Here is a 25,614-nt window from a genome sequence, read left to right as displayed (position 1 = left end):
TGAATCCTTATGTGAAAAAGAAGCTTCTTGGACCCTAATTTATGCAATGTTGGGCCGTTTTTTATAATGGCTGAGTCTTTATTCTAAGTGACCCCTCACTGGGAACGAAGGCTCAGCTGAAAATTTACAATTACTTTCGATCAGGCTGAAGGGTTTCCCAGGTAGTCCAGTGGTTAAGCATCTGAGCTCCCAATGTAGGGGGCAAGGTTTCCGTCCCTGGCCAGGTAACTAAGATCCTGCAACGACCTCACAAGCTGCACACTGCGGCCAAAATAAATAAATTTTAAAAAAATAAAAAAAGATCACAGCCAGCATCTGAGAAGCAACTCAAAGGACAGGAGTTAGAAGAATATTAGGAAAAAAAATCTTTAAATTTCTATGGCTTCAAAAGTCTTTATTTCAAGGCAAAATGTGAAAGGGAAAAAAGAATGACTGTTTTTAGTAACATTTAATCTGGTCCTCAGCGATCAACAATAGAATGGGAAAGACTAGAGATCTCTTCAAGAAAATTAGAGATACCAAGGGAACATTTCATGCAAAGATGGGCTCAATAAAGGACAGAAATGGTAGGGACCTAACAGAAGCAGAAGATATTAAGAAGAGGTGGCAAGAATACACAGAACTGTACAAAAAAGATCTTCACGACCCAGATGATCACGATAGTGTGATCACTCACCTAGAGCCAGACATCTTGGAATGTGAAGTCAAGTGGGCCTTAGAAAGCATCTCTATGAACAAAGCTAGTGGAGGTGATGGAATTCCAGTTGAGCTATTTCAAATCCTGAAAGATGATGCTGTGAAAGTGCTGCACTCAATATGCCAGCATATTTGGAAAACTCAGCAGTGGCCATAGGACTGGAAAAGGTCAGTTTTCATTCCAATCCCAAAGAAAGGCAATGCCAAAGATTGCTCAAGCTACCGCACAACTGCACTCATCTCACAGACTAGTAAAGTCATGCTCAAAATTCTCCAAGCCAGGCTTCAGCAATATGTGAACCACGAACTTCCAGATGTTCAAGCTGGTTTTAGAAAAGGCAGAGGCACCAGAGATCAAATTGGCAACATCCGCTGGATCATCGAAAAAGCAAGAGAGTTACAGAAAAACACCTATTTCTGCTTTATTGACTACGCCAAAGCCTTTGACTGTGTGGATTGTAATAAACTGTGGAAAATTCTGAAAGAGATGGGCATACCAGACCACCTGACCTGCCTCTTGAGAAACCTGCATGCAAGTCAGGAAGCAACAGTTAGAACTGGACATGGAACAATAGACTGGTTCCAAATAGGAAAAGGAGTACGTCAGGGCTGTATATTGTCACCCTTTTGTTTAACTTCTATGCAGAGCACATCATGAGGAACACTGGGCTGGAGGAAGCACAAGCTGGAATCAAGATTGCTGGGAGAAATATCAATAACCTCAGATATGCAGATGATACCACCCTTATGGCAGAAAGTGAAGAGGAACTCAAAAGCCTCTTGATGAAAGTGAAAGAGGAGAGTGAAAAAGTTGTCTTAAAACTCAACATTCAGAAAACAAAGATCATGGCATCTGTCCCATCACTTCATGGCAAATAGATGGGGAAACAGTGGAAACAGTGGCTGACTTTATTTTTCTAGGCTCCAAAATCACTGCAGATCGTGACTGCAGCCATGAAATTAAAAGATGCTTACTCCTTGGAAGTAAAATTATGACCAACCTAGACAGCATATTAAAAAGCAGAGACATTACTTTGCCAACAAAGGTCCGTCTAGTCAAGGCTATGGTTTTTCCAGTGGTCATGTATGGATGTGAGAGTTGGACTATAAAGAAAGCTGAGTGCCAAAGAATTGATGCTTTTGAACTGTGGTGTTGGAGAAGACTCTTGAGAGTCCCTTGGACTGCAAGGAGATCCAACCAGTCCACCTTAAAGGGGATCAGTCCTGGGTGTTCATTGGAAGGACTGATGTTCAAGCTGAAACTCCAGTACTTTGGCCACCTCATGTGACGAGTTGACTAATGGGAAAAGACCCTGATGCTGGGAAAGACTGAAGGCAGGAGGAGAAGGGGACAACAGAGGATGAGATGGTTGGATGGCATCACCGACTCGATGGACATGGGTTTGGGTAGACTCCGGGAGCTGGTGATGGACAGGGAGGCCTGGCGTGCTGCGGTTCATGGGTTTGCAAAGAGTCAGACACGACTGAGCAACTGAACTGAACTGAATCTGGTCCTTGGAGTTAAAGGCTTCATGGTAGAGACACATGTCTGGATACAATTGAGTGGATATCGGTTTGAGTTCCTACGTCATAAACTTAGTGACGCTGCAGAGAAGGGACCAGAAATGAAAGCATGCCTTTTGGAGGCGGAGGCTTTAGTGAGGAGAAATGGAAACACTAGAGTAACAATAATGGAACGCTGTCTGCAGCGCCTGTCATGGCAGACAATAATAAAAGCAGTATCAGCTCGTATTTATCAAACATTTAACATTTCCAGACCCTGTGCTAGGACTTGTCACTTACTTAACCTTCACGACAGCCCAACACGGTAGATGTCACCTTTCCCACTTTGCAAATGAGAAACACACACATTAGTAAGTTGCCCCAAATCAAAGAGCAGTCCAATCAGAACCTGAGGTGTCCACTACCAGTGACCACTACCAGTGACCACTCCCGCAGCCACCAGAAGGTGTGATGCACAGTGGGAGCATGGGGAAAGCAGGCTCTGGACTAGCAGGCCAGCCCTTTTCCATCCTCTGTGATGCTAACTCAGAACCAGGGGAAGAGAAGGAACACCAGACCCATTCCACAACGCAGTCCCAAAGCTTTTCTAAAGCTCTGTGTGCTGGCAAAGGGCATCACAGGAAGTGTTCTCAACCTTCGGATCCTTGCCAAACAGCTCAGGAACTCAAGATAAGCACAGAACATTGGGCCACCCAAATTGAAGCCTTTGGATTAAGTTACCTTCAGAATGGAAATGGGGTCATCCCTAATCAGGAAAGTAGATTCCCCATTCTTCGTTAAAAATCATTTAACTGCATCTAAGTATTAATTTCTCCATGTGGCACACTTATTCCTTCCTCACTTGGGAGTCCCAATGTATGTCTCCTATGGCCTCTGGGAGCAACTTCCTATACCATATTATTTTATAATAATAATAATATTTAATTATTATAATCATTATTAATTATTATATTTAATTATAAATTTTATATTAAATTATTTTAAATTATTTAAATAATTATATTTAACTATTATATTAACTGAATTAATATATTGATTATTGTATTAATAGTAATTATATTATATTGATTATTATATTAAATTATATTGATTATATTGATTATTTAAATTAATATATTTAATTATAAACTATATGTTTTATTAATTGACATAATTATCATTATGTTATTATTTTATACTGTATTACAATCATTTTGGGCTTCCCTAGTGGCTCAGATGGTAAAGAATCTGCCTGCAGTGCAGGAGACCTGAGTTCAATCCCTGGGTTGGGAAGATCCCCTGGAGAAGGGAATGGCAACCCACTCCACTGTTCTTGCCTGGAGAATTCCATGGACAGAGCTACATGCAAAGAGCTGGACATGACTGAGCGAATAACACTTTTCTTTCACGTGATCATTTTAGGGAAAATTTATATACCTCTCTATACTAAATGTCAAATGCTTTTGGATATTTTCTATTTCTGATAAAAGACATCTGCAATAATGGATCACTGTTCACTCACATCTACCCTCCTCCCCTTAGGGAGGAATAAATTTCCTTTCCTATCAGCTCTGTGCCTGGCCATGTGACTTGATTTGACAGTGAAATGTTTACACTAGTATTTCCCCATAAGATGAAGAAGAAAAAAAAGTAAAAAATATCTATTTTTTCATGGTAGAGCTACATAAAATACTACCTTTCAGAATAAAAAAAAAAGGAACTGATGGTGAAATAATATCTTCAGGCTCATGGTCCATATAATCTCCCTCAGTAATTTTTTGTCCTTCTGTCAATGTTTTAAGTTACTGCTGTCAAGACCATTCTCTCCTCTCTTTACCCCATACCCCTCTTTCTGCCATATCCACTAAAATCTATGCAAGATTTCACAAAGCTCCAGAAGAAAAATTTTTTTAAATCCATAGGTCCCCAAAGTTTGAAAACTACACCAAAGATTATTATTTTTTTACTGCATCATGATTACTGATAATCCTTATACTCACTTCCACTCCAAAATAGCAAACATTAAATGAATTTTACTAGTCAAAAATTTTATTTCAACACAGATTGCAAAATGTAAATAGAACTTTTAAGTTTAAACAAAAAATAAACTAGATCTGAAGAGCTCTAGAAGCCAATTAGGGTTTCCTAATCTCTACAGGGTTTTGTAAGTGGAAATGGGATCCTTGAGCTATTTGGATATTACAAAAAGCATAGTGGAAACTATAATTGTAATAAAGCTACACAACATTCCACATCATCTTTGCGGGCTGGAATTATTTTAACTCCTTCAGGTGACACTGGTTGACATAGGTCAGCATGCTAAGTCCCCTGACAACCGCTCTTTTCCCACCTTCACTCTCTTCCCCCAGACACCCAGACACCCCCTACTCCATTCAGGTCCCTTCCCACATGCCCCCCCATCTCAAACAGGCCTCTCAGCCTCTCTCTCCAGACTCACTGTATTTCTTCACAGCATTATGACTGTTTGAAATTATCTTATGTAAGTGTTTTGTCTAAAGCTGAAACTCCAATACTTTGGCCACCTCATGCGACGAGTTGACTCACTGGAAAAGACTCTGATGCTGGGAAAGGTTGGGGGCGGGAGGAGAAGGGGACGACGGAGAATGAGATGGCTGGATGGCATCACCGACTCTGTGGACATGAGTTTGAGTGTACTCCGGGAGTTGGTGATGGACAGGGAGGCCTGGCGTGCTGTGATTCATGGGGTCGCGGAGAGTCGGACACGACTGAGCGACTGAACTGAACTGAACTGAACTGAAGTGTTTTGTCTGCTTCTCCAGTGAGCACGGACTTTAATTGTGTCATACTCACATAGCTGCTACTCATAAATATGTATCAAATACAAAAATTGAGAGTTTTAGCTGCTGCTGCATGAAAATGCAAAAAAAAACAAAGCATTTAATTACTTACTAAGTCAGGTTGACTGTTGAACAAAAATCTTTCAAGACTTGGAATTCTCAGGGGAGGGAGAAGGAAAGTAACAAAAGAGACCCTCAGTAATAAAAGAGTTGCAAACCACTTTTAAATTCAATTATTGATAAGTCTCACAAGCCTGGACCAGCTGCTTAACTGTATCAGACCCCAGCATACGCTTCAAAGGGGAAACCCGGTGGAAATATATGCTACAGGACTGAAAAAGATTTCAGTCATTGTCAGATACCATTTAGGAATCAAGTATTTTAAATGTCTTCTGCAATCAGTAAACAACTCAACTATTGCCACTCAAGCCTCTAAAACAAGGCCTATCCTGGGACTTTCCTGAGAAGCTTCCAGTATTTGCATATGTGAAATTTCAAGAACTATTATTAAAGAGATGCACAGCCACTTAACAAGAACATGGCATTTTGTTAGTCCTACAGTCATGTTCTTGGATTTCTTCATAAAAGCCCTACAAATCCCCTTTCAAATCATTCACAATAAACCATCACAAAAAATACATTCAAAGCCATCTCTTGTTTTTCTATTGCTTACTTAGTACAACATGAAAAAATTATGTTTTCTGTTTACATACTTTAAATCTCTCTAGCCTCCCAAATTGCCTTTTCTCCCAAACAGAAAATTGTATTTATCAAATATGGAAGTCATTTTTCTAATCACATGATCTAACGTTTCAAAAACTTAGATCCAGACAAACAATACTAAATTAAGGCTGGTATATTTTGAAACAGCAAGAATTTGTGCATGGAATGTTTTAACAGCTCATGGATTCCGACGACCATTCAGTATGACTTATTCAAACACAAACTGAAACTCTACCAGGGAAATCGAATCTCATCAAATATCTCAAAGTGAAAATGCTTAACAGAGAACAGAAATGGATAAGGTTATTTGAATTCATCTTCTTTCACTGTATTATGAAAAAAGAGGACACTAGGATCTGAGGATAGTGGCACTGGGAGCATGATCATGTATATAAGAAAATGGTACAATCCTATAAGTATTAACATTTATGGAGGGCTTCCTGGTTGCCAGGCCCCTCGAATGCACGTTTTTATTTAATCCTCATAACAACACTCTGAGATAAATACTAATTTTCCTCATTTCACAGAAGCTGAGGTCTAGAGAAACTGAATAATTTGGCTAAGGTCACAGAGGTAGTGGGACTGCAGGCAGCACCCTGACTGCCCTACAGTAACGCCTCCACACAGCTCCCCCTAGAGACAATGAAGGGAACTCACTGGAGAGCTTTCTTTTCAGAATTCTGCAGAGTTCCAACAGCTACCATATATGTGTAGTACCTCACTGGTTCTTGGCTGCTAAATCGCTTCAGTCGTGTCTGATTCTTTGTGACTTCAGGGACTGCGGGCCACCAGGCTCCTCTGTCCATGGGGATTCTCCAGGCAAAAAATACTGGAATGGGTTGCCATGCCCTCCTCTAGGGAATCTTCCTGACCCAGGAATTGAACCCTTGTCTCTTATGTTTCTTGCATTGGTAGGTTCTTTACCGCTAGTGCCACCTCATTACACTTTGAGATACATACTATTACTCCATTTTAGAGACAAAGAAAATAAGGTACAGAGAGATTATATACACTAATACACCTTCAGGATGAAAGCTCATTTTTTTAGAATTTGGTATAAAAGAAAAATTTTAAATCACATTAGAAAAACAGTCAACCATTTCACACTTCCTTGCTGGAAAGAATGGTCTTCGAAGTTTACTCTGCATCACAGCATTCAAATGTACTCCATTATAACACAGGGCCCATCATTACCATCTCTGTGCAATGCTGTAGTTTTCTTGCACAATGTTTTAAAATTCATCTATATCAGTTACAAACATTCAAAGGTAAATTTCATATAAAAATCTTAATTCCTAATTTCTAAATGCAGCAGTAACAATAATAATAGAACCTGTTGAAAAAGGGCCTGCACTCCAATATGGTAGCACTTGGCTGCAGGTCAGTAGCAGCTGCTCTTTTAAGTGAAGCAAGATCATGGCATCCAGTTCCATCACTTCATGGCAAATAGATGGGGAAACAGTGGCTGACTTTATTTTTGGGGGCTCCAAAATCACTGCAGATGGTGACTGCAGCCATGAAATTAAAAGACACTTACTCCTTGGAAGGAAAGTTTTGACCAATCTAGACAGCATATTAAAAAGCAGAAACATTACTTTGTCAACAAGGGTCTGTCTAATCAAAGCTACGGTTTTTCCAGTAGTAATGTATGGATGTGAGCGTTGGACTATAAAGAGAGCTGAGCGCCAAAGAATTGATGCTTTTGAACTGTGGTATTGGAGAAAACTCTTGAGAGTCCCTCGGACTGCAAGGAGATCCAGTCAGTCCATCCTAAAGGAGATCAGTCCTGGGTGTTCATTGGAAGGACTGATGTTGAAGCTGAAACTCTAATACTTTGGCCACCTGATGCAAAGAGCTGACTCATTTGAAAAGACCCTGATGTTGGGAAAGATTGAGGGCGTGAGGAGAAGGGGACGACAGAGGATGAGATGGCTGGATGGCATCACCGACTCAATGGACATGAGTCTGGGTAAACTCCAGGAGTTGGTGATGGAGAGGGATGCCTGGCGTGCTGCAGTTCATGGGGTCACAAAGAGTTAGACATGACTGAGCGACTGAAATGAACTGAACTGAAGGACTCTCCAGTCTGCCAGAGTTGCCCCTACTCCAAGTGACACTGAACTTGGTCAGTTCACTCATATGTATATTGCATTCTGAGGGCATCTGAGTTTTAGACTCTTAGGCTCCCTAGTTTGAGCATGTCTGCACTACCTACATACCTGAGTTGGTATGATGTCTTCATATTGGCCTATATTAAATGCCTGCCTCCAGTAAAACTAAAAAGTACATTAAAAAAATTACATCTATTTGAATGAACCCCCCCAAATTTACAGTTCTTTAAAAGTCTGATTCCTTTCTCACACTCCCTAACCCTCACAATGTTATTATTTCAAAAGCCAAGGGGTTCCCAACCTTGGCAACATATGAGAATCAACTTTTTGAAGCTCAAACCCAGACCACCTCTGGTCAAGCACACCAGAAGGTCTTGGAGTGGAGCCCAGGCATCCTTATTTTTTCCAGGGTCATGCAAGTGATTCTGCTCCCGTTGAGCACTGCATACTTAAACACTACTGCTATACAGGCGTGACTTATAAATCAATAAGACTGATTTCCACAGGTGAGAATCACTCTCATCACTTTACATGACAACATGACATAAATATTTACGATGCTATCATCTTGTCCGGAGCGCTCCAGTCCATGGGGTCGCAGAGAGTCAGACACGACTGAGTGACTGAACTGAACAGTTTTCCCAGGTTTTGACAAAATATCATTTCTTTATTCTAACATCCAAAGTGAAAGGTACATATGACTTAACATCTCTTGACCAAAATTTTTCGTCTGATATTTGCATACTTTTCCAGCAGACCTTTTGGTGTGGGTCCCTGAAAATGCTAAAGTGAAGCCAAGATATAAATGGGAGTTTCCAGCCCTAGCAGAACACTGAACCATCTTAACGTAAATCACACACTGTCAACCACTGGGTTGAGTTGGTGCCAAACCCCAGACATCTCGGGTCAAAAATATTCTATCAAAAGATCTATTTGCTCAAGATCTAAAATCTAAACTAGCTACAGATTACATGGGGCCATGAAACACCTGTGTGACTCCTGCTGGGAGTCCTGAAGAGTCTCAGCCCGTAGACACACCAGCCTGTCAGATGCCCCAATAAGAGATGAGCTCAACACAGTCAGAGGCCTAGAGAAGTTCATCTGCAACTTCAGAAGCGATGGTTTCCCATAATATATATTTTTGTTTGATACCAGAGGGAATATGGGCATAATTTACGCTTATTATCATGATATTCAATTTGCTTAACAGTAAGCTGTACAAATATGTCTCTACAGATTCCCCTGCTTTAGACATTTCTTATATAATTATGCCATACATTGAGAATCAGGCAGTTAAATTAGCATTCGAGAAACTTTTCACTCAATGTTAGGCAAGAAAAGAGGGTCTTCCATTGGCTCAGATATACTCCTGCACCAGCCATCTGAGGTACGGTGACACAGTAATGTGACCTACAGTGTGCCCTCTCTGTAAATGCCACCAGCGAATGTCCAGCAGGGAGGGCTGGACACACATGCCAAGAGGCCAGGGTTCCGGCTCTTAATTCACAATATTCATACAGCTAGGTCTGGTTAAGTATCATTGGTCCAAACAAACTTTTAAAATAATTAACATGAACATAATGACAGCATTTTAATTTTGAAAATCTAAAGTAAAAGAGATGTTAATAAGTGTTAATAGTGTTAAATGGTGTTTGAAAAGAGTCTTTTACCCCCAGATAAAAAGTATCAGTAAAGGAGAGAAAACTGGTTAGTATCTTTAGACAATTCAGTAATTATAATCATTTTAGAATTGCCAAGTCATTGTTTTCACTGTTGTTACTGGGATGCTCATGGATCCTCCTAACATTTTCTTAGAAGCCTCAAAACATTTCTGTTTCTACCAAAAGCAGTATTTCCCCAGCCACCCAAACATTTCCCTTTAGAAATGCAGCCATTCTGAATGTTAAGACACTTAGGTACACAAAAGCCTTCTATTAAAATGCAAGTATTTTATAAAAATTCAGTTTATAAAGAGCAAGTACTAAGGGATATGCAGACACCAGAAAGCAAAGCTTGCCCCTCCCTCCCCTGAGCATTTTACTGGCTGTGTATAATCTTGTGTCTTGCATCAAATGGGACTAATACTTAACTTCTAGACAATGCACATAAAGCAGCTAACCAGTGCCTCACTCATGGGGTGCTTAATTCTAGTAGATTATTGTCACTATTTTATGTAAATAAGATGGTCGGAACTGTCCAAGTGGATTCAGGATTCAAAATCCAGTTCTGTCCAGCTTCACAGTCCCAGCTTCCCCCCCAAAACCCCACCTCCTTTATACTAAACCTCTCAGGCAAAGACGTGGGAGGGATGCAAGATATACTTTTGTCCTAGCATTGTTTTAGTCCTAGAATGTTCTAGGCAACCAAATATTGTAGGTAAAGCAAACAATGATACAACTAAACTTCACAATATCCTCAACCTGGAAAAAGACTAACCAAGTTCAATATCCAAGTGTAAAAATAAAGAAATGGATTTTCTCTTCCAATTTCCCTAATATAAATTATCCTAGACTAACTGCATAACTGGTGTGTATCATAAACATATACACATAAACAAATAAATATGTAAGCCCTCACAAATGCACCCTTCCAGAGATGACAGTCTTCAAAAATGTTTTTCACCGCCAAAGTTACCTTTGAAACTTATTATTTCTATAGTGCAAGACGTTTCTCGATTGCTGTTTTCTGAAAACACTTGTTGAAGAAGCTAGAATAGCAAAGCCCAGTCCTCCAGAAAAGGACTGAGTTTCTGGGGGAGGCAAAGTACACAGGTGGTTATCACCAAGTATGGTGCACATAATTCTATACGCTTACTGTAGGTAGCGACATGAGCCCACACTACAGCACAAAGAAGAAAGGACCAATTATAAAGATTCTATTTACTAAGGAAAATGTTTATCTTTTAATCTTATCAAAATAAGCATTCTAGTCATATTTCACCAGTTAAGGTAATCAGCTAATATGGTAGTATACTTAATTCCCAATTAGAAGGTAGCACTTCTAGGAAGAAATGTCTAATTCATAGCTTGCTACAACGGTGAATTAGACATTCTATGAAAATTGTTTAGAACAGTAATGATTCTCTATCTGGTACCAAGAAACGTAGCCAAGTTTTATGGAACCTACAGATTTAGACTCTGTTTATGAAAAAAATGCAACATCACAAATACAAAATGCTTAGAAAAGTGATTAGATTAAAAAGTTACAACAAAACCCAAAATTTTAAAGCTGACCTTACCAAAACATCACAAAACCAAGATCCAGAAAAAGAATCCACTATGTGAATCTGAAACACGGAAACACTGCTGTAAATACTTCTTTTGGGCTGCACACTCTGATTACTTCTCATATGACAATGATTTATATTAATATCATTTCTATAAAGCACAAACCACACACATTCGTGATCAAAATGTATTTTTAATTATTGATAATTCAGAAAAGTTACTTTCAGCCTCATAGGTCCGTTTTAAATGCCATATAAATTTTTAGGATTATTGTCAAATTTGTAAACACCTATTTCTTTCACATGTGAGCCTAAAGAATTCAGGGCATTCCACATTTTCTAGTGCATTGACTAAGTTTAAATATTTTTTGTTTTGATAACACTCAGTAATGCTTGTTGTCACTGATGTGTGTGTGTGTATGAGTGTGTGTGTTCAACTGAACAAGAAACAAACACAGAATTCTCATTAAAAAACATGGCGTATTTATGAATGTGTATTTGCATTATTGGGTACATTCTTAACAGAAAGAGCTTCCATATCAAATATACTTAAATAAGAGCTGAATCTTTTACTTACAGTTTTATACATCTAATAAGTAGAAGAATTTTTCAGACTTGCTTCTGGCTCCATACCATATTCAAACCATGTTTCCACTAGCAGATGTCATGGTATAGACTCATACTGCAGTACTAACTCACCCCTCTCGTGTGGACAGACCCCAGGTGAGCTGGAACACTGGATGGCATTCCCGGGCAGTGAGTCTTACCCTAGGATGGCTAGGAATAACTTAACTAAAGAAAACTGTGAGCTGAATAAATACATTCCACTCAACCCAAACTAAAAGTGTCTGCAATTCAAATCTTCCTTAGCTGTATCTCAGAAACACTCTAAACTCCAGTGTCACCAAAGGCAAGAAGAAATGTCATAGAAAGGAAGTCTAAGAGTGGAAAAGGGTGTTACCTGCAATTAAAATTTTATGCCTTACAAATTATGATGCTATCCATGAATGCATGCCTGTGTACACTAGTAGAGGGTCCCTCCAGGCCCTTGGAAAGGTCTAGGTGGACCCAAGCAATGTATGCAGAAATGGTAAAACATGTATTGTACAAGTGAGGGGCCCTGGCTCTTACAATTCATGAGCTTCACAATGAATCAGTCTCTGTGGTCCCCTTTATCGTTCATCATTTATCTCAGTCTGTATATGTCTGATCTCTCCAAATAAATTTCAATTCATTGGAAACAGGAAGTACAGTCTTAAGTACTATAGACAGAAAATACTCAAAAATGTATGTGGTAATCCTCACTATCCACAGTGCTCTAGAATGAATATATTATATACACACATATAAATACACATATGTATATATGTACACATATGTGTGGTGTATATATACATACATGTAAAAACATATGTATCATTTATATATGCATCTGTATAATGTTTTATATATACAGCATTTATCTATACATTATGTATATACATTAATTCTATATATGCATAATATCAGAGAAAGAGTGAGTCTTTTCAAGTTAACAACATGGTATCCAGATCTTGTGCCTTCAAGGAGGTCTAGCTCAGAATAAAGTCACCATTAGAGCCTGGCAGACAAAGAACAGGGCTTCCTTGAGGAGGCCAATGGGTGAGCCAGGCCATCAAGAGACTTTCAATGCTCTCTGGTCTTGGACAGAGAGAGTCTGTAGTTACTGACCCAAAAGAGGCACTTTGACTCCTGCCAAAGTAGAAAGAAAGTTACTGGGAAGACTTCACTCTTAAAGAGAACATCCATTAATCTGTTCCGTGCTTGCAGCCAGACTTTAAAAAAAAAAAAAAAAGGTGAAAACTACTGCAAGATTACAGTGCTTAGTGCAAGGGGAAAACATAATTTTCTTTCAACTGATTTAGCATATTAAAGGAAAGCCTTTTTAAAAACAAACTAACTTCTGACATTTGAAGTTTGATTTTCAAATTCTAAATAAAACAATGTTTGCTATTCCACTCTTTAGCCAGATCAATATGGCTAACGGAACAAATCTATTATCCTGTCATGAAACGAAATGTATTATCTGCAATCCAGCAAGTATTTCTTCAGTCGTACCCAGGCCATGTCTGCACTGTTAAGATCTGAGGGTAAGGGTAAAGATGTGGTGGGAAGAGAAACTTAACGACATGTAGCCTGCCAGGCTCCTCTGTCCATGGAATTCTCCAGGCAAAAATACTGCAGTGGGTTGCCATTCCCTTCCCCAGGGGATCTTTCCAACCCAGGGATAGAACCCAGGTCTCGTGATTCTGAGCCACCAGAGAAGCCCAGGGTATGGTTCTTGTCTTTAAGACAAAAACTGGAAGAAAGAGAGGATTTTTAAGGGCTTCAACAGCATTATGTCCTGTCTCTGGGACCTCAGTCTAAATCTCAAGGCTTTTGGCTTCCAGACAGTCCTAGGAAAGCCCCTCTCAAGTGTCACCAGCCTTCTCCAGTCTGGAGGCTTCTTTCCTGTCATCAACGAAAGAATTGGTTTTTCTGAAAACAGCTTCCAGTTTGCACTTCTAGAAGTGTCATGGTGGCAGATGTCACCAAAATATATGCACTGTAAAGGAAACTAGTTTCCAAAGAATATGGGAGCTTCTGTACAGTTAGTAGGTGGTAGGCAGAGTTTTTCTGTCTGTACATTTCAGTCACATATCAGAAAAGGACACTACAAGAAACAATCAGAAGCTTGTGAAACTTACGAGTCAGTGTGTCCCCTAGCAATGTTTTATAAAGGGTGATTTGACTGTTTTCAGGAGACAAGTGGGCAAATGGAAAAGCCACTGAAGACAGTGCTTTGGAGAATGCCATGAAGCTTCACAGTGAGGGGTCCCCCACCGTGTGGTCTGTGCACATGGGTATATGCACCCACTTGTGCACACACACGCACTTAAAACTCCCCCCAACTATCTACGTGGGACCTTCTGGTGAACCATAGAGGAAATAACAGGGCACCTTGCCGCCAAGCTACAGGGTGCAGGCAAAGAGCAGGGCAGGCAGTGACAAGCCTCTCACTCCTTCATTTATTCACTCAGTCACTCCTCCTCCCCACAGGAAATGCCCTCGCGGAAATGTGCCCACGGGCCCAGGCACAGTGCCTCTTTCTAGTCTAGTTTTGTTCAAATAAGTGCAGGCCACAAGGAAAGGCAATGTTAGAAGCCGCTGGCCTTGACACCACTTCCCAGTCCATAGCGGCAACTTTTGCCAGCATCTAAAGTACCTCTGGCCACACAGAAGCAAAAAATGGCCAGAAGCCGCAACCCCAATGCTGGACTGTGGAAGGATGTCCCATTTCCCATTCTCAGTCTGTCCTAGGATGAGTCTAGTGATTTTACATAGTTGTAGGTAGACACAACCCATGTCCTACTAAACTCTAATGCACACCTTCATCGGATTCCAACATACTTATTTGGCAAACACACAAAATGGCAAGAAACTGGATGACGTATATAACTGAATACTACTTAAGAAAATGAGTACTTTACACAAATTAGCTCATGTAATCCTCAACAGCTACTCCCTGGGGTAGATGCTGTTACTACCTTCATTAGACAGCAGAGAAAACTGAAGCTCAGTGTGGTAAAGTCATTTGTTCACAGTCAAATAGCTGATAAGTGGCAGAAGACCATATTCAAAACCAAACAAGCTGGGTTCACTATGGGGCCCTCATATAATCTTCATCTCAAGGGTTCAGAGTTACTTTCTACGGAGGAAACAAACCACTTTGGTCTGGAGGGACAGTAGGGCCAGTACGGTCTAGTTCTTCACCTGTTTGGCAGTTTGGCACAAGGCCAGCTCTGCATACCTGTCTGAAATTCAGATTTCTGTTCATATTTACCAGTCATGGAAATTTAGGCAAATTAAGTAATTTTTCTATGCCTCAGTTTACTCACCTATAAAATAGGGATAAGGGCTTGTTGCCTGATCTATTTAATATACAACAGTGCTGCTTTAAGAGAATGCAAATTTTTACCAAACTGTCTGAGGAGTCAAATTCTATATTGTTGATAATAACTACCTTATTTTTCTTTCCAGAGATTTTGATATTTATTAATTATATGGTCTATGAATCTATCCTATGAAATGAAGCAGCATGGATTTATTACCCAGGTTTTGGAGATGAGGAAACTAACAAGTAGAAACTCACAACGAGAAACCTGCTGACATTCAGGGTCGAGATCCACCAAATCATAGCTACGGCAAGCCACTATTAGTCAATGATACCCCATCTCCTTATGGAGCCCTAACAGGAAAATCCCAATCAACAATGGCAAAGCTGAAGTCCCTAACATCTGTAGAAGGTTCTAAATAACCTGCTAGTTTAGTACTATCACAAGAGTAACTGAATCCAGTAAAATCTGTGTTTCAGTTTAAGATGTGCAGGCTACCTGGGAGCCTTTGCACTATCTGTTCCCTCTGCCTGGACATCAGTGTTCCTTGGTTGTCCTCATGGCTAACTCCTTCATTTCTGTGAAGATTGTGAATCACCTATCAGCTTCACAGAAAGGCCTATCCTGACCAACCAATTAAAAATTCCAACATTTCATCTCCCAATCCACCTCAGCCTGCTGTAACAGGACTCTTTCCATACCACTAACCAGGATACTACATAATTTATATTTTATGCTATTTATTGTCTATCTCCCACCACTACAACACAAATTCCCCAAAGGTTGGGAAATTTGTTCACCAAAATATACCAAGCGCCTAGAACTACACCTATTACAAATTAGGTGCTTGATATATATTAATACATAAAAAATATAGAGGTACTTTTACAAATGTACCAAATAATCACATCTAGTAAGAATGATTTCTTTCTGAGGCCAAAAGACTTCACAGCGTTGGGGCACTGGGATGCGCGGACCAAGCGAAGTCCCATGAGTCTGTGACAAGACATTCAAAGCTAAATTTAGTCCTCTCGGTTTTTCTTTGATTTCTAGTTACCAACTCAACTTCACCCACCTAGGATGTGCGTGTCAAAAGTGTTTCTACAAACTCAAGTATCTACTTAACAGTAAGAAGCAAACAAATCTTGATCAGCTTTTTCCATCTCCAGGAAACAGAGCCAAGGTATGAATGAATTAATAGCGAAGCTGACATAGAAACACTTCACAGGTGCAGGGCTGTGAAATTTCTAGGCAATTTAGGTTGGGAGGAGGGTTTTAGTCGGGGTACTCGGCTTGTACATGGAGACAGGTGCTCCAGGACTAGACCAGCAATGAAACACAAGACAACGGGACCTCAGGTGAGGCATTCCTCCAGGAGAAAGGAGGAGAGCTAAAACAGAGGAAGGGGAAATCATACTTTCTTCAGCTCTACAGCCCCAAATCCTGGCTAATGGGTGTGTGCAATTGGTTAACAAAAAGAGTTGAGTATTTATCTGTAACAGCTACTTTCAACTTAATGCACTTAATCTGAACCAAACAATACAGTTATTATGAAAACTATGGGCCTTGAACACTAAAGGCCTTGAAAAATCTCTCATGCAAGATATATGCCATATTCCCATCCATAAACCTTCATCTCATTACTGCTTAAGGATTCTGACTAGTGGTTAAATGGCAGTAACTCAGAAAGGTCCTCAAGATGGACCTGCCATTAGGCACACCTCTAACGCTCCTGTGATTTCTAAATAACATGCTACTTGAAAAAATTACAGGTAATATTATATCTTTTGATAATCTTTTCATGCATCTTTTTACTGTGGCCACTTGATGACAAGAATATAGAACTGGTAAATCAGTCATTAAATATAACCATCTCTCTCCAAAAATATACAGACAACCACAAACAATAAATTCCACTTAATAATACCTGTAGTATAGAACTTTCACCAAATGCTTTGTCTGATGTATTTTCACTCATGTCTCTTCATTGGAAGTGTATTTATATGATACTTCCTACTAAAACCAGATTGTATTTATTCTTCTTTAAATCAGTTCTTCTTTTTGCATACTGGGCTGTCTTTCAAAGTGAGGGGCTTCTCCTCACTTTAAGGTACAGAATATAGTTTCAGTTGGTCTCTTCACCCAGGGAATTTTAAGTGTTTGTTCATTTTAACATTTACTTTCCATAAAGTTTTCTGGTTTCAAACTAATTTCAAAGTATAGTAATTGTTAGCAGTGCCCCAAAATTCACTTAAGTCACAGCTATTGTTGTACATTTAACTGTTCAATATTTTCACAAGAGAAAAATACTAGCCCTTTGGAAGTGACCATCACTTAAAATTTAAATTTATAAAATTTATAGAATCTTAAAACCCTCTTAAAAATGTTTGCACAACGCTAAAGACAATCTCTGCAAACTTAACTGGTGATCCACCAAGAGTTAGTTTCAAAATTATCTGGTTACAAACTTAAACCCTCAAATAGATAACTGTCTTTAACACATTTTAATAAATATAATTTATATTTCCTTTTAACTAGCTAGTCCAAGCAGGCAGGCAATGTGGAGAAATTATTACTTACATTATAGTTTATTCTAAAATAAAATTGCTAGTGAATGAATGGGATATGCAATGGCATCCCTCCCTAGGTTAGGAAATGTTATTTATATATTTACATTATATATATATATTACTTTCTACTTATCATTGAAAGTAAGAGAAGCGACTTGAACTAACAAAACTTCCATTGTAACTTTGTATTACGGGACTTTTAAGTATTATTTTAAACTACTCATCATGAAAAATCTGATTTATTCCTTAAGCACCTTGAGTTATGCCTATTCAATAATCATGATGATGAATCAGCAAATATGCTACTCCATTAAACTCCTGCTTTTACGACTACCAAAACTTGCCTAGCTTTTCTGTCACACCTTTATCAGAGGAGATGGCGAAAGCTATTACACGGATGTTTCAGAACTTTGTAAGTTTCAAAATCTGGACAATTACTCATCCAGATTATCTTTTGAAAGACGTTCTGCAGACATTTTCAATGAGTATTTCCCATTCTGGACGTCCCATCATATACCCATTCTCAAGCAGCATTCAACACTTATTAAGCACGCACTGTGTGCACAGAAAGCATTATACTCAGAGAAGGCGCATAAGGCTCGGCCTCATTTTATTCGTGCATAAATAGACAGCAGTAGTGATTTATTCTCTCAACTTTGTAGAAACGTGAGCAGCATCGACATGGGTGAATCCACAGCATTCACTGGGAAGTGATTTTCTGGGGGCAATTCACAGGTTCTCTGGATTAGACAGCCCCGTTAGGGCACCACGCGGTCCCTTCACCATCCAGCCCACAGAGGACAACTCGTGGGCGCCGGCCACACCTTCCGCAGGTGGATGGATCGGCCGAGCCACACGAACCAGACTCATCTCTCCTCGGAGGGGCTGCGGATAGGAGCGTGTAAATGTGTGCAAGCTCGTGTGCGAATTAAGGACTTGTTGAAAGGCCTCGGGCTCTTGGGAAGGAAGAGAAAGTCGCAGCCCCGCAGGGCGCCCCCTCCCCCGCGGCCACGAAGTCCCCCGCGCCCCGGGCGCTGCGCAGGCCGCCGCTGCGGATCCTCGGCGCAGCCGACGCACCTCGGGCCTAGCACCATTTGAAAGGCAAATCTCACAGCCGGGGCGCATTTAAATGCCCGACCCCGGGTCCCCGGGGGATGGCTCTCCAGCAGACGCAGCCGCAGGGACCTCCGGGGCGGCGCGGCCCTGGGTGCTGGGCGCGGCCCGCGGGCGCACCCGGGACCTCTGCCCGCAGCGCCCGGGCATCCGCGCCAGGCCCGGGCAGAGGCGGGCGCCCCCAGGCCAGAGAGCCCTGCGGCCGCCGTGGAGAGGGAGAGCGCCGGTCCTCCGCCCGCGGCCTCGGCTCCGGGCCCCCTCCCGGCGCACCACACCTAGCAACCGGCGCTGACAGGACGCAGTGGCGGCGGCGGCGGGAGGAGGAAGCGGAATGGCTGCCGCGGTGGAGCCACCCCCGCCCCCCCGCTCCCACCTCCCAGCGGCTGCAGCCGCCGCCGAGCCCTGACAGCTCGAGCCCGGGCGGAAGCGGCGGGCGGCATGCAGCTCCCGCCCCCCGCCGCCCCTGGCCGCCCCGACCACCGGGGCCAACTAACTCCGCGCCGCTGCCCAGCGCCGGCCGGCCGGCCCCGCCGCGCCCTCAGCCCCGCGCCCGGCCCCGCCGCCGCATCTCCCCGCCGCCGCGTCCCTCCTCCCGCCGCCCCCGCCGCAGCGCAGCCCCACTCCCAAGCACTTCGCCGCCGGCGCGCGCGCCCCGCGGAATCCCCCAGCCCGCCCGCCGCACCTCGGGGCGCCCGCCCCCTCCCCCACCCTGCTCCCCGCCGCCCCCCGGCACCTCGCGCCTCCGCATCCCGCCACCCCCATGCCCCGGGCTCGAACACACCCTCCCCGCCCCGCCGCCGCCTTCCTCGCTCCTAACCAGCCCTGGCCATTCTGGGGTTCTCGCCGGGGCAGGAGTTTCCGCACGCCGGGCACCCCCGCCCACCCCCGGGCCATTTACCGATGTGGTTGTCCTCGATGTGCTCGATGAGGTCGGCCAGGGTGGGGAAGTGGAGTCCGCAGCCCCCGAACCGGCAGGTATTGGAGAAGAAGGAGGCGGCGGCGATGCCTGTCATGGTGCTACATCGAGAGCCCCCCTGGTGTCGGCTCAGCGAGCGCCGGGCAGGCGGGCGGAGGGAGGGAGGCAGGCAGGGTGGGGTGAGGAGAGGAGGGGCTGGGGGAGGGGGAGAGAGGCGGGGTGAGGGGAGCGGAGAGGACGGGACAGAGGGAGAGGGGGCGAGAGCGATGGCAGGACTGCGAGGAGAGACCGGGAGGCGGAGGGGAGGCGGCGGCGGCGTTGGGAGCGGCGGGGGGAGGGTGGGGGTGGGGGTGAAGCCGCCGCAGCTGGGAGGAGGGACCAGGGCGCGCGGCAACAGCTGTGCGGCCCCAACCTCCGCCCCTGGACTGAGGCCTCACCTGGGAGCGCCTGCCACCAACTTTATCTCCCTCGGCCTGCCCTTCACAGTTGGTAATACATGCAATCAGTTTGGCGCCTCCTTGGTTATGTATATTACATTCCTGGTATATATACATCCATTGCTGCTACTGCTAAGTCACTTCAGTCGTGTCCGACTCTGTGTGACCCCATAGACGGAAGCCCACCAGGCTCCCCCGTCCCTGGGATTCTCCAGGCAAGAGCACTGGAGTGGGTTGCCGTTTCCTTCTCCAATATACATCCATTAATTACACTTATATCCCTTCAATGAGAACTTAGGGAGTTACCCAGGCCCCTGTCGAGGACGTTTGTTTGCACCTAGCCACCTGCTAGGTTTGATACTGACATTCACAAAGGATCCAGGAAAGGTAATTGTGTGCACCTTACTCTTTAAACCTTAAAAAAAAAAAGAGCCCATTTCCTCTGGAGGATTGTACTAATTGATTTTAATGAAGTTTCCCTCTAGGCCAGAAGAAAATCTTAGCTTTATTTAAATTTCAAAATAGAGTGCTTGATTGTCAAGTGCATTTGCCTGTGTTTTACAAGTGTACCACGTTTCTAATATTCCCTGCTCCTTTTGGGAAAACAAAAACTAAAATAATTTCATTTCCCCAAATTACAATACCCCACTGCCCCAACTCAGATCTGCAGATTAACCCATGTGGCTTCCAGGGAGCAAAACTATCATAGAAAGGATACAGAATTAGTTAAGGCTAAAAGGAGTAGAAAGAGAATCAAGGGACATATTTTCACCTAAAAGAGAAGAGGTTCTTCCAATCAGTCTACACCATTCTGTGAGTATTTAATCCATAATGTGGACCAGTTAAGCACTTAAAGTTGCATCAGGTAGCTTATCTGAAACCTCATTTTGCTAAGAATCAATTACCTCCTTGTCCCCACAATTTTACTGATATTTTTACTTTTAAATCTTCTGTTTTTTGATAGCACTTTTACAGGTGCCTACATATTATCAGCAGTTTATGATCTCATAGTGCATTTTTTCATTATAGAAGTATACTGAATATAGCATTTTTCTTTAAGACAAATTTCACTTATCCTCTGGTGCAGATACACAGAGAAATAGTATTTCCCTCTCCATAAAATAAACTATATTCATTTCTAGTGTTTTTTCTAGTAGGATTCTTGATTCTTTTCATTTGAGAATTTAGAGAGAAGGCACCACAAAACGTTTTACAACCTGAGAGTCACAGTGATTGAGGGTGATGAGTGCCCTCACCCGTGGCATTTCCTCTTTTCTGGCCCCTCTCTTGTCTGCCAGCTCACAGGGTAACAAACTTTTGTTGAGATGAGAGTTGGGTTGAATGAGGTTGGGGCAGTTATGTGGTTAAAGTTCAGTTTGGTGCCAAGAATGATTTCCTGGGCCCACTTGGGGGTGGAGACAGGGCCCTGGTGGGCCTGATAACGAGCCAGGGACCCAGTTGGTGGGAGACTGGAGCGAGGGCCAGACAGGGGTCTAAAGAGCAGAATTAGAATTTTGGCAGCTGTGCAGTGCATTCAGCTGCCCAATCTGGGAAGGCCTTTAGCTACAGCAGGCAGAATACACACCACACCAAGTACCACCAACAGGGCAATGCAATGCAAATCCTTCAGCCAAAGCATGCCAAAACAGCTTCCCTCTAGAGATGAGTGTTTGGTACTCCCACCATGAGGCAGCATTTAGGAAGCACTGAGAGCTTTGGAGAAGTAGCATCTCTGTCCTCTGGAGGAAAAACTGTCCATGCAGAATTATTAACTCTAGAGAGAGTGTGGAGAGGCACAGAGGTAGTTCAGACAAGAGACCTCAGAGATGGAAAGTGCCAGAAATGTGCAGGTAAAAGATGAAGTAGGGAGACTGGGTTTCATGAATGTTTAAGCCTCCACTGTTTCAGTATTCCTAAAATAAAAACTGCATAGGCCAAATTTAATAAATAGAGTTTTTAAAATGGAACAAGCCAAAATAACCTATAAAATGAATAAAAATGTTAATTTTTAAGATTAAAATTTTCTTTATCTATGGACAATCATTAATATTTTGTAAGAACTCAGTTTATTTTGAATAAAATAACCTACCCTAATTCTTCATGTATGAATTGAAGCTCTGCTTATATAACATACTTCCCATTCTATTTTTTAAAAGTCTGCACACTCTAGGCATTTCTGGCCTTCATCTTAGATACATAATCATAGTCTTTTAGATCTGGAAGATGCTCTGGCCAGCAGACTCACTGATTTTGTAGATGTGATAAACTGAGGTCAGAGGTGTAGAGTGAATTCTTCCCAAATACACACAGCCAACTTTCTGTGTTCTTAATGCATTCAGTAAGACAAAGATATGGTAATACAAACATTTTAAAAAATGCCTTACAATGGCATGCTCACCCTTATGTATTAGTTTGGCCAAAAAGTTCATTCAGTTAATGATTACATTAACTGGGTGAAAATGAACGTTCTTGGTGAAAATGAAAACTGCTTCTTTTATTTTTACTGAAAAACAACAGACTTTCTGGCCAATCCAGTATTAGGATTTATAAAAATGTTTGTTTCAAGGGTGTCCTTTCACATAAAGTCAGCCTAAATGTATAAGAATATACAGAAAAAACATTTCAACCTGTTGGGTCCCAGAGAAAATGATGACTGATACTGACAAAAATATTTGTCTACCTGATTTCAGTAGTGAAGACAGTCAAATGAAAGGGACAGTGAGAGAACTGAGGAGACAGAAAAAGATGATGGTGATTGCAGACTAGAAGTGCTCTCTGGCTTAAGATCCCTTTCTTGGAAACCATTTGCCTCTCCCCAGATCTCTGTGCCTTCTGAAGTGAAGGCCCACACAAAATGCAGGCCTCCAGTGGCCCCATAGCTTGGTGCTTAGCATTACAAATGCTTTGGGATCCAGTAGCAAGCTCCAAAATCCAGCATGGCCATTGCCCACAGGATGGGGGCAGCTGCCAAGAAGGTATGAATCCGTTGGTCTAACGTAGCCAGCCGAAGCCCCCAAAAGATTAGGTTAATTTAGGGATACACTGATCATCAAAAGTGTGCACTTCCTGTGTCCTGCATGGACATCTGTTAGCACTACAAGAGTATGTCTATGAGCATTAGATCCTATTAACTCTCCATACTGCCTTCAACTCTTAAGTTTTCTGGATCATTCTTCTAAGTTCCACTTAAGGAGCTTTTCAGGTTTACTGGACATAAACTGGCCCTTAAGGCCTTGAGACACTCCCAGTACTGCCAGCAGTATGTAGACTGAGTAGATCATGAACCCAGGTAGGTCTTCTTCAGCTTATGCCAGTTTGGCCACTTCTAAGGATGTATGATGCTCTTCGAAGACTCAGGCTTCCAATTCTGCCAACAACCACCTTTGCCTCAACAGGATGTTTTCTTGCTGTTCCCACCTTCTTCCAGGGAGGACAATGTCTCTTCCAGGTTTTCTTGTTTAATACCCATGCAACTAAGTTTTCAAATTCTTTATACTGCTTGTATTCCAGCTCAGAAATGAATCAGCTTTATCTGCTTTTGGGTGATTAATTGTCATTTTGGCCCCTACCTTGTATCTCCCTACCCTGTGCTTCTGCCACACTGACTGTATACAGAGTTATGGCATTACAGTTCTAGTTTTTTGTAAGATTTCTGCAGAATAAGGTGATAAAATACCCAGCCATTGACTGTCATTCTAACTGAGCTCCTGGATTTCGCCCCCTACTGCAGTCTGCCACATGCACCCAAATAATAGCTCCACAGTCAACCCTGGTGGGATTTGGCCAGCCCAGTCTGAGGTTTAAATACAGTCATGAAAGCAGCCAGCCAATCATTATTTTATTCATTCCTGACATCTTGATCAAAAATCTATGCCAGGCTGTTGTTGTACAACTCCCAAAGGAATATTTATAGAAGAACTGCCTGGATGGTGACTTCAAGATTTGTAAACCCTGGAGCCTGATCTGCCATGCAGCACATGGGCAAGGCAATTTGAGTAAGTACAGCCTCTTTCTTTGAGGGAACGCCAAAGACTTTGCAAGTCCTCCTGAACTGGTTCCTAAAGCCTGCCTAGGGCGGCTCAGTGGACTCCACATATGTCCTCTTGGTTGCCCCAGTGTCTGCCATTTCCCTCCTTTCCAGCTCTGGCCACTCAGGTGGTAACTCTTGTTGCTCTTGACTATATTGGAGCCACTGAAGCACTAATGCTTGCATGAGACTGCACAGCCTTTTTGCCCAGAGATGCATTTTAGGCACCAGTGATGCCTATCAGCAGTGCCCAGGATTGAAGATTTTCTATCCCTTCAAAGGCTTCTACCACCTTTTTTGTCCTAGCCTTTTGAGGTTTCGTCAGCTTCCATAAGGACAGTGCTCTTCCTTTAGGACTCGGACAAGTATCGCTGGAGAATGGATGAGGGGATCAAGTTGGGAATACTGCTCCATGATCTCCTCTCCCCTGCTGGAATCCTTCAGCACAAGCCTGCACCATGAGACTAAGCTTTCTATTCAATGACCTTTAATAACTGGATCTCTGCAGAAGTCTCCCACCCTTACCTCCTGTAGTTCCCTCTTTACACTAACAGTCCAAGATGGATCAGATTATTTGTTTTCAAAATGCATTCACTGTACACACACAAGCCACCTTGCCTTTGTATGTGTTTTGTAGTCTGCCTGAAACAGCCTTCCCTCTTTCCCTCTCCCCTCACCAAACACATTGCAGCAGCTTATCCTGTCACCTCCTCCAGGAAGCCTTCCCTGCATCCTATCTCCTCTTTCTTCCCTGCTGAGCTACATGCTTATCATCTTTGCTCCACCTAAGCTCCCTCTGCATTAATTTTGACTGTTGGCTTACTGGTCTTCCTTCTCCTCTAGACCAGTCATTCCAAAATTTTTTAAATCAAGAAACCCACCAATAAAAGAAAAAATGTGATCACACGACCATTCATGTCTTTATAAATTATATATAGATACTACTACTCAAATATAGTATGTATATTATAAAGTAAGTCAGATGCTTTCAGAAGATCCTTTTAAAAAACAGAAATGCAAGGTCTAATATCTTCATCCCACACCCCAGAGTATTGTCTGGCCCACATCCTGGGTTGAATGCATTCCACCTTGGAGGTGACTGATCCTAGTCTCCATGAAAAAGAAGGCTGTCTCTCACTGTGCCTGTACACAGGGCTCGGTACAAGTTGTATCGTGTATAACTGAGCGCTGTGATAAAGCAGTGCACTAAGACCTCAGTTTTAATGCTGAAGCAATTTCCAACATTCTGTTACTGTTCTCTTATGCTCCATCGATGAAAATATTCAGTCATCTCTCACCTTGGGTAGATTACAACAGCTATACCCCAACAGTTATATCCCATGATCATGGCCCAACCTTTGGTGAGACCTCTTTTCAGGTCTAGCACAGTGTCACTGCCCTGTGCCCCTAACAGGCACTTATAAAATGCTTGTCTCATTGGTTTTGATGGCACTTGTTTCCTAGGCTCTGCTAATGCAGACAAAGCTGCTCAGTTGGACAGAGATAAGCAGGGAAGCATTGAGCCATGACATGAGATCTGACACTAGCTCTCCTTTTAT

The 25,614-nt window shown here is 42.4% G+C and overlaps 1 protein-coding gene across 1 annotated transcript in view; it reads right to left on the bottom strand.

Moving 5' to 3' along the window:
• The window catches only part of JAZF1 (JAZF zinc finger 1), a 336,014-nt gene extending 316,146 nt beyond the window's left edge, over nt 1-19,868 (bottom strand). Inside the window, exon 1 of the mRNA XM_055420966.2 lies at nt 19,574-19,868. Within this exon, the coding sequence (XP_055276941.1) occupies nt 19,574-19,688 (115 nt within the window). The 5' untranslated portion in view covers nt 19,689-19,868. The remainder of the gene's footprint in view (nt 1-19,573) is intronic.
• Nucleotides 19,869-25,614: the final 5,746 nt, after the last annotated feature.

The sequence above is a fragment of the Moschus berezovskii genome, chromosome 3 (genome assembly GCF_049115385.1).
Source record: "Moschus berezovskii isolate FMDL1 chromosome 3, NW_MosBer_1.0, whole genome shotgun sequence".
NCBI lineage: Eukaryota > Metazoa > Chordata > Mammalia > Artiodactyla > Moschidae > Moschus > Moschus berezovskii.
The sequence above is the reverse complement of the archived record's forward strand: the minus strand, read 5'-3'. Positions and strand labels throughout refer to the sequence as shown.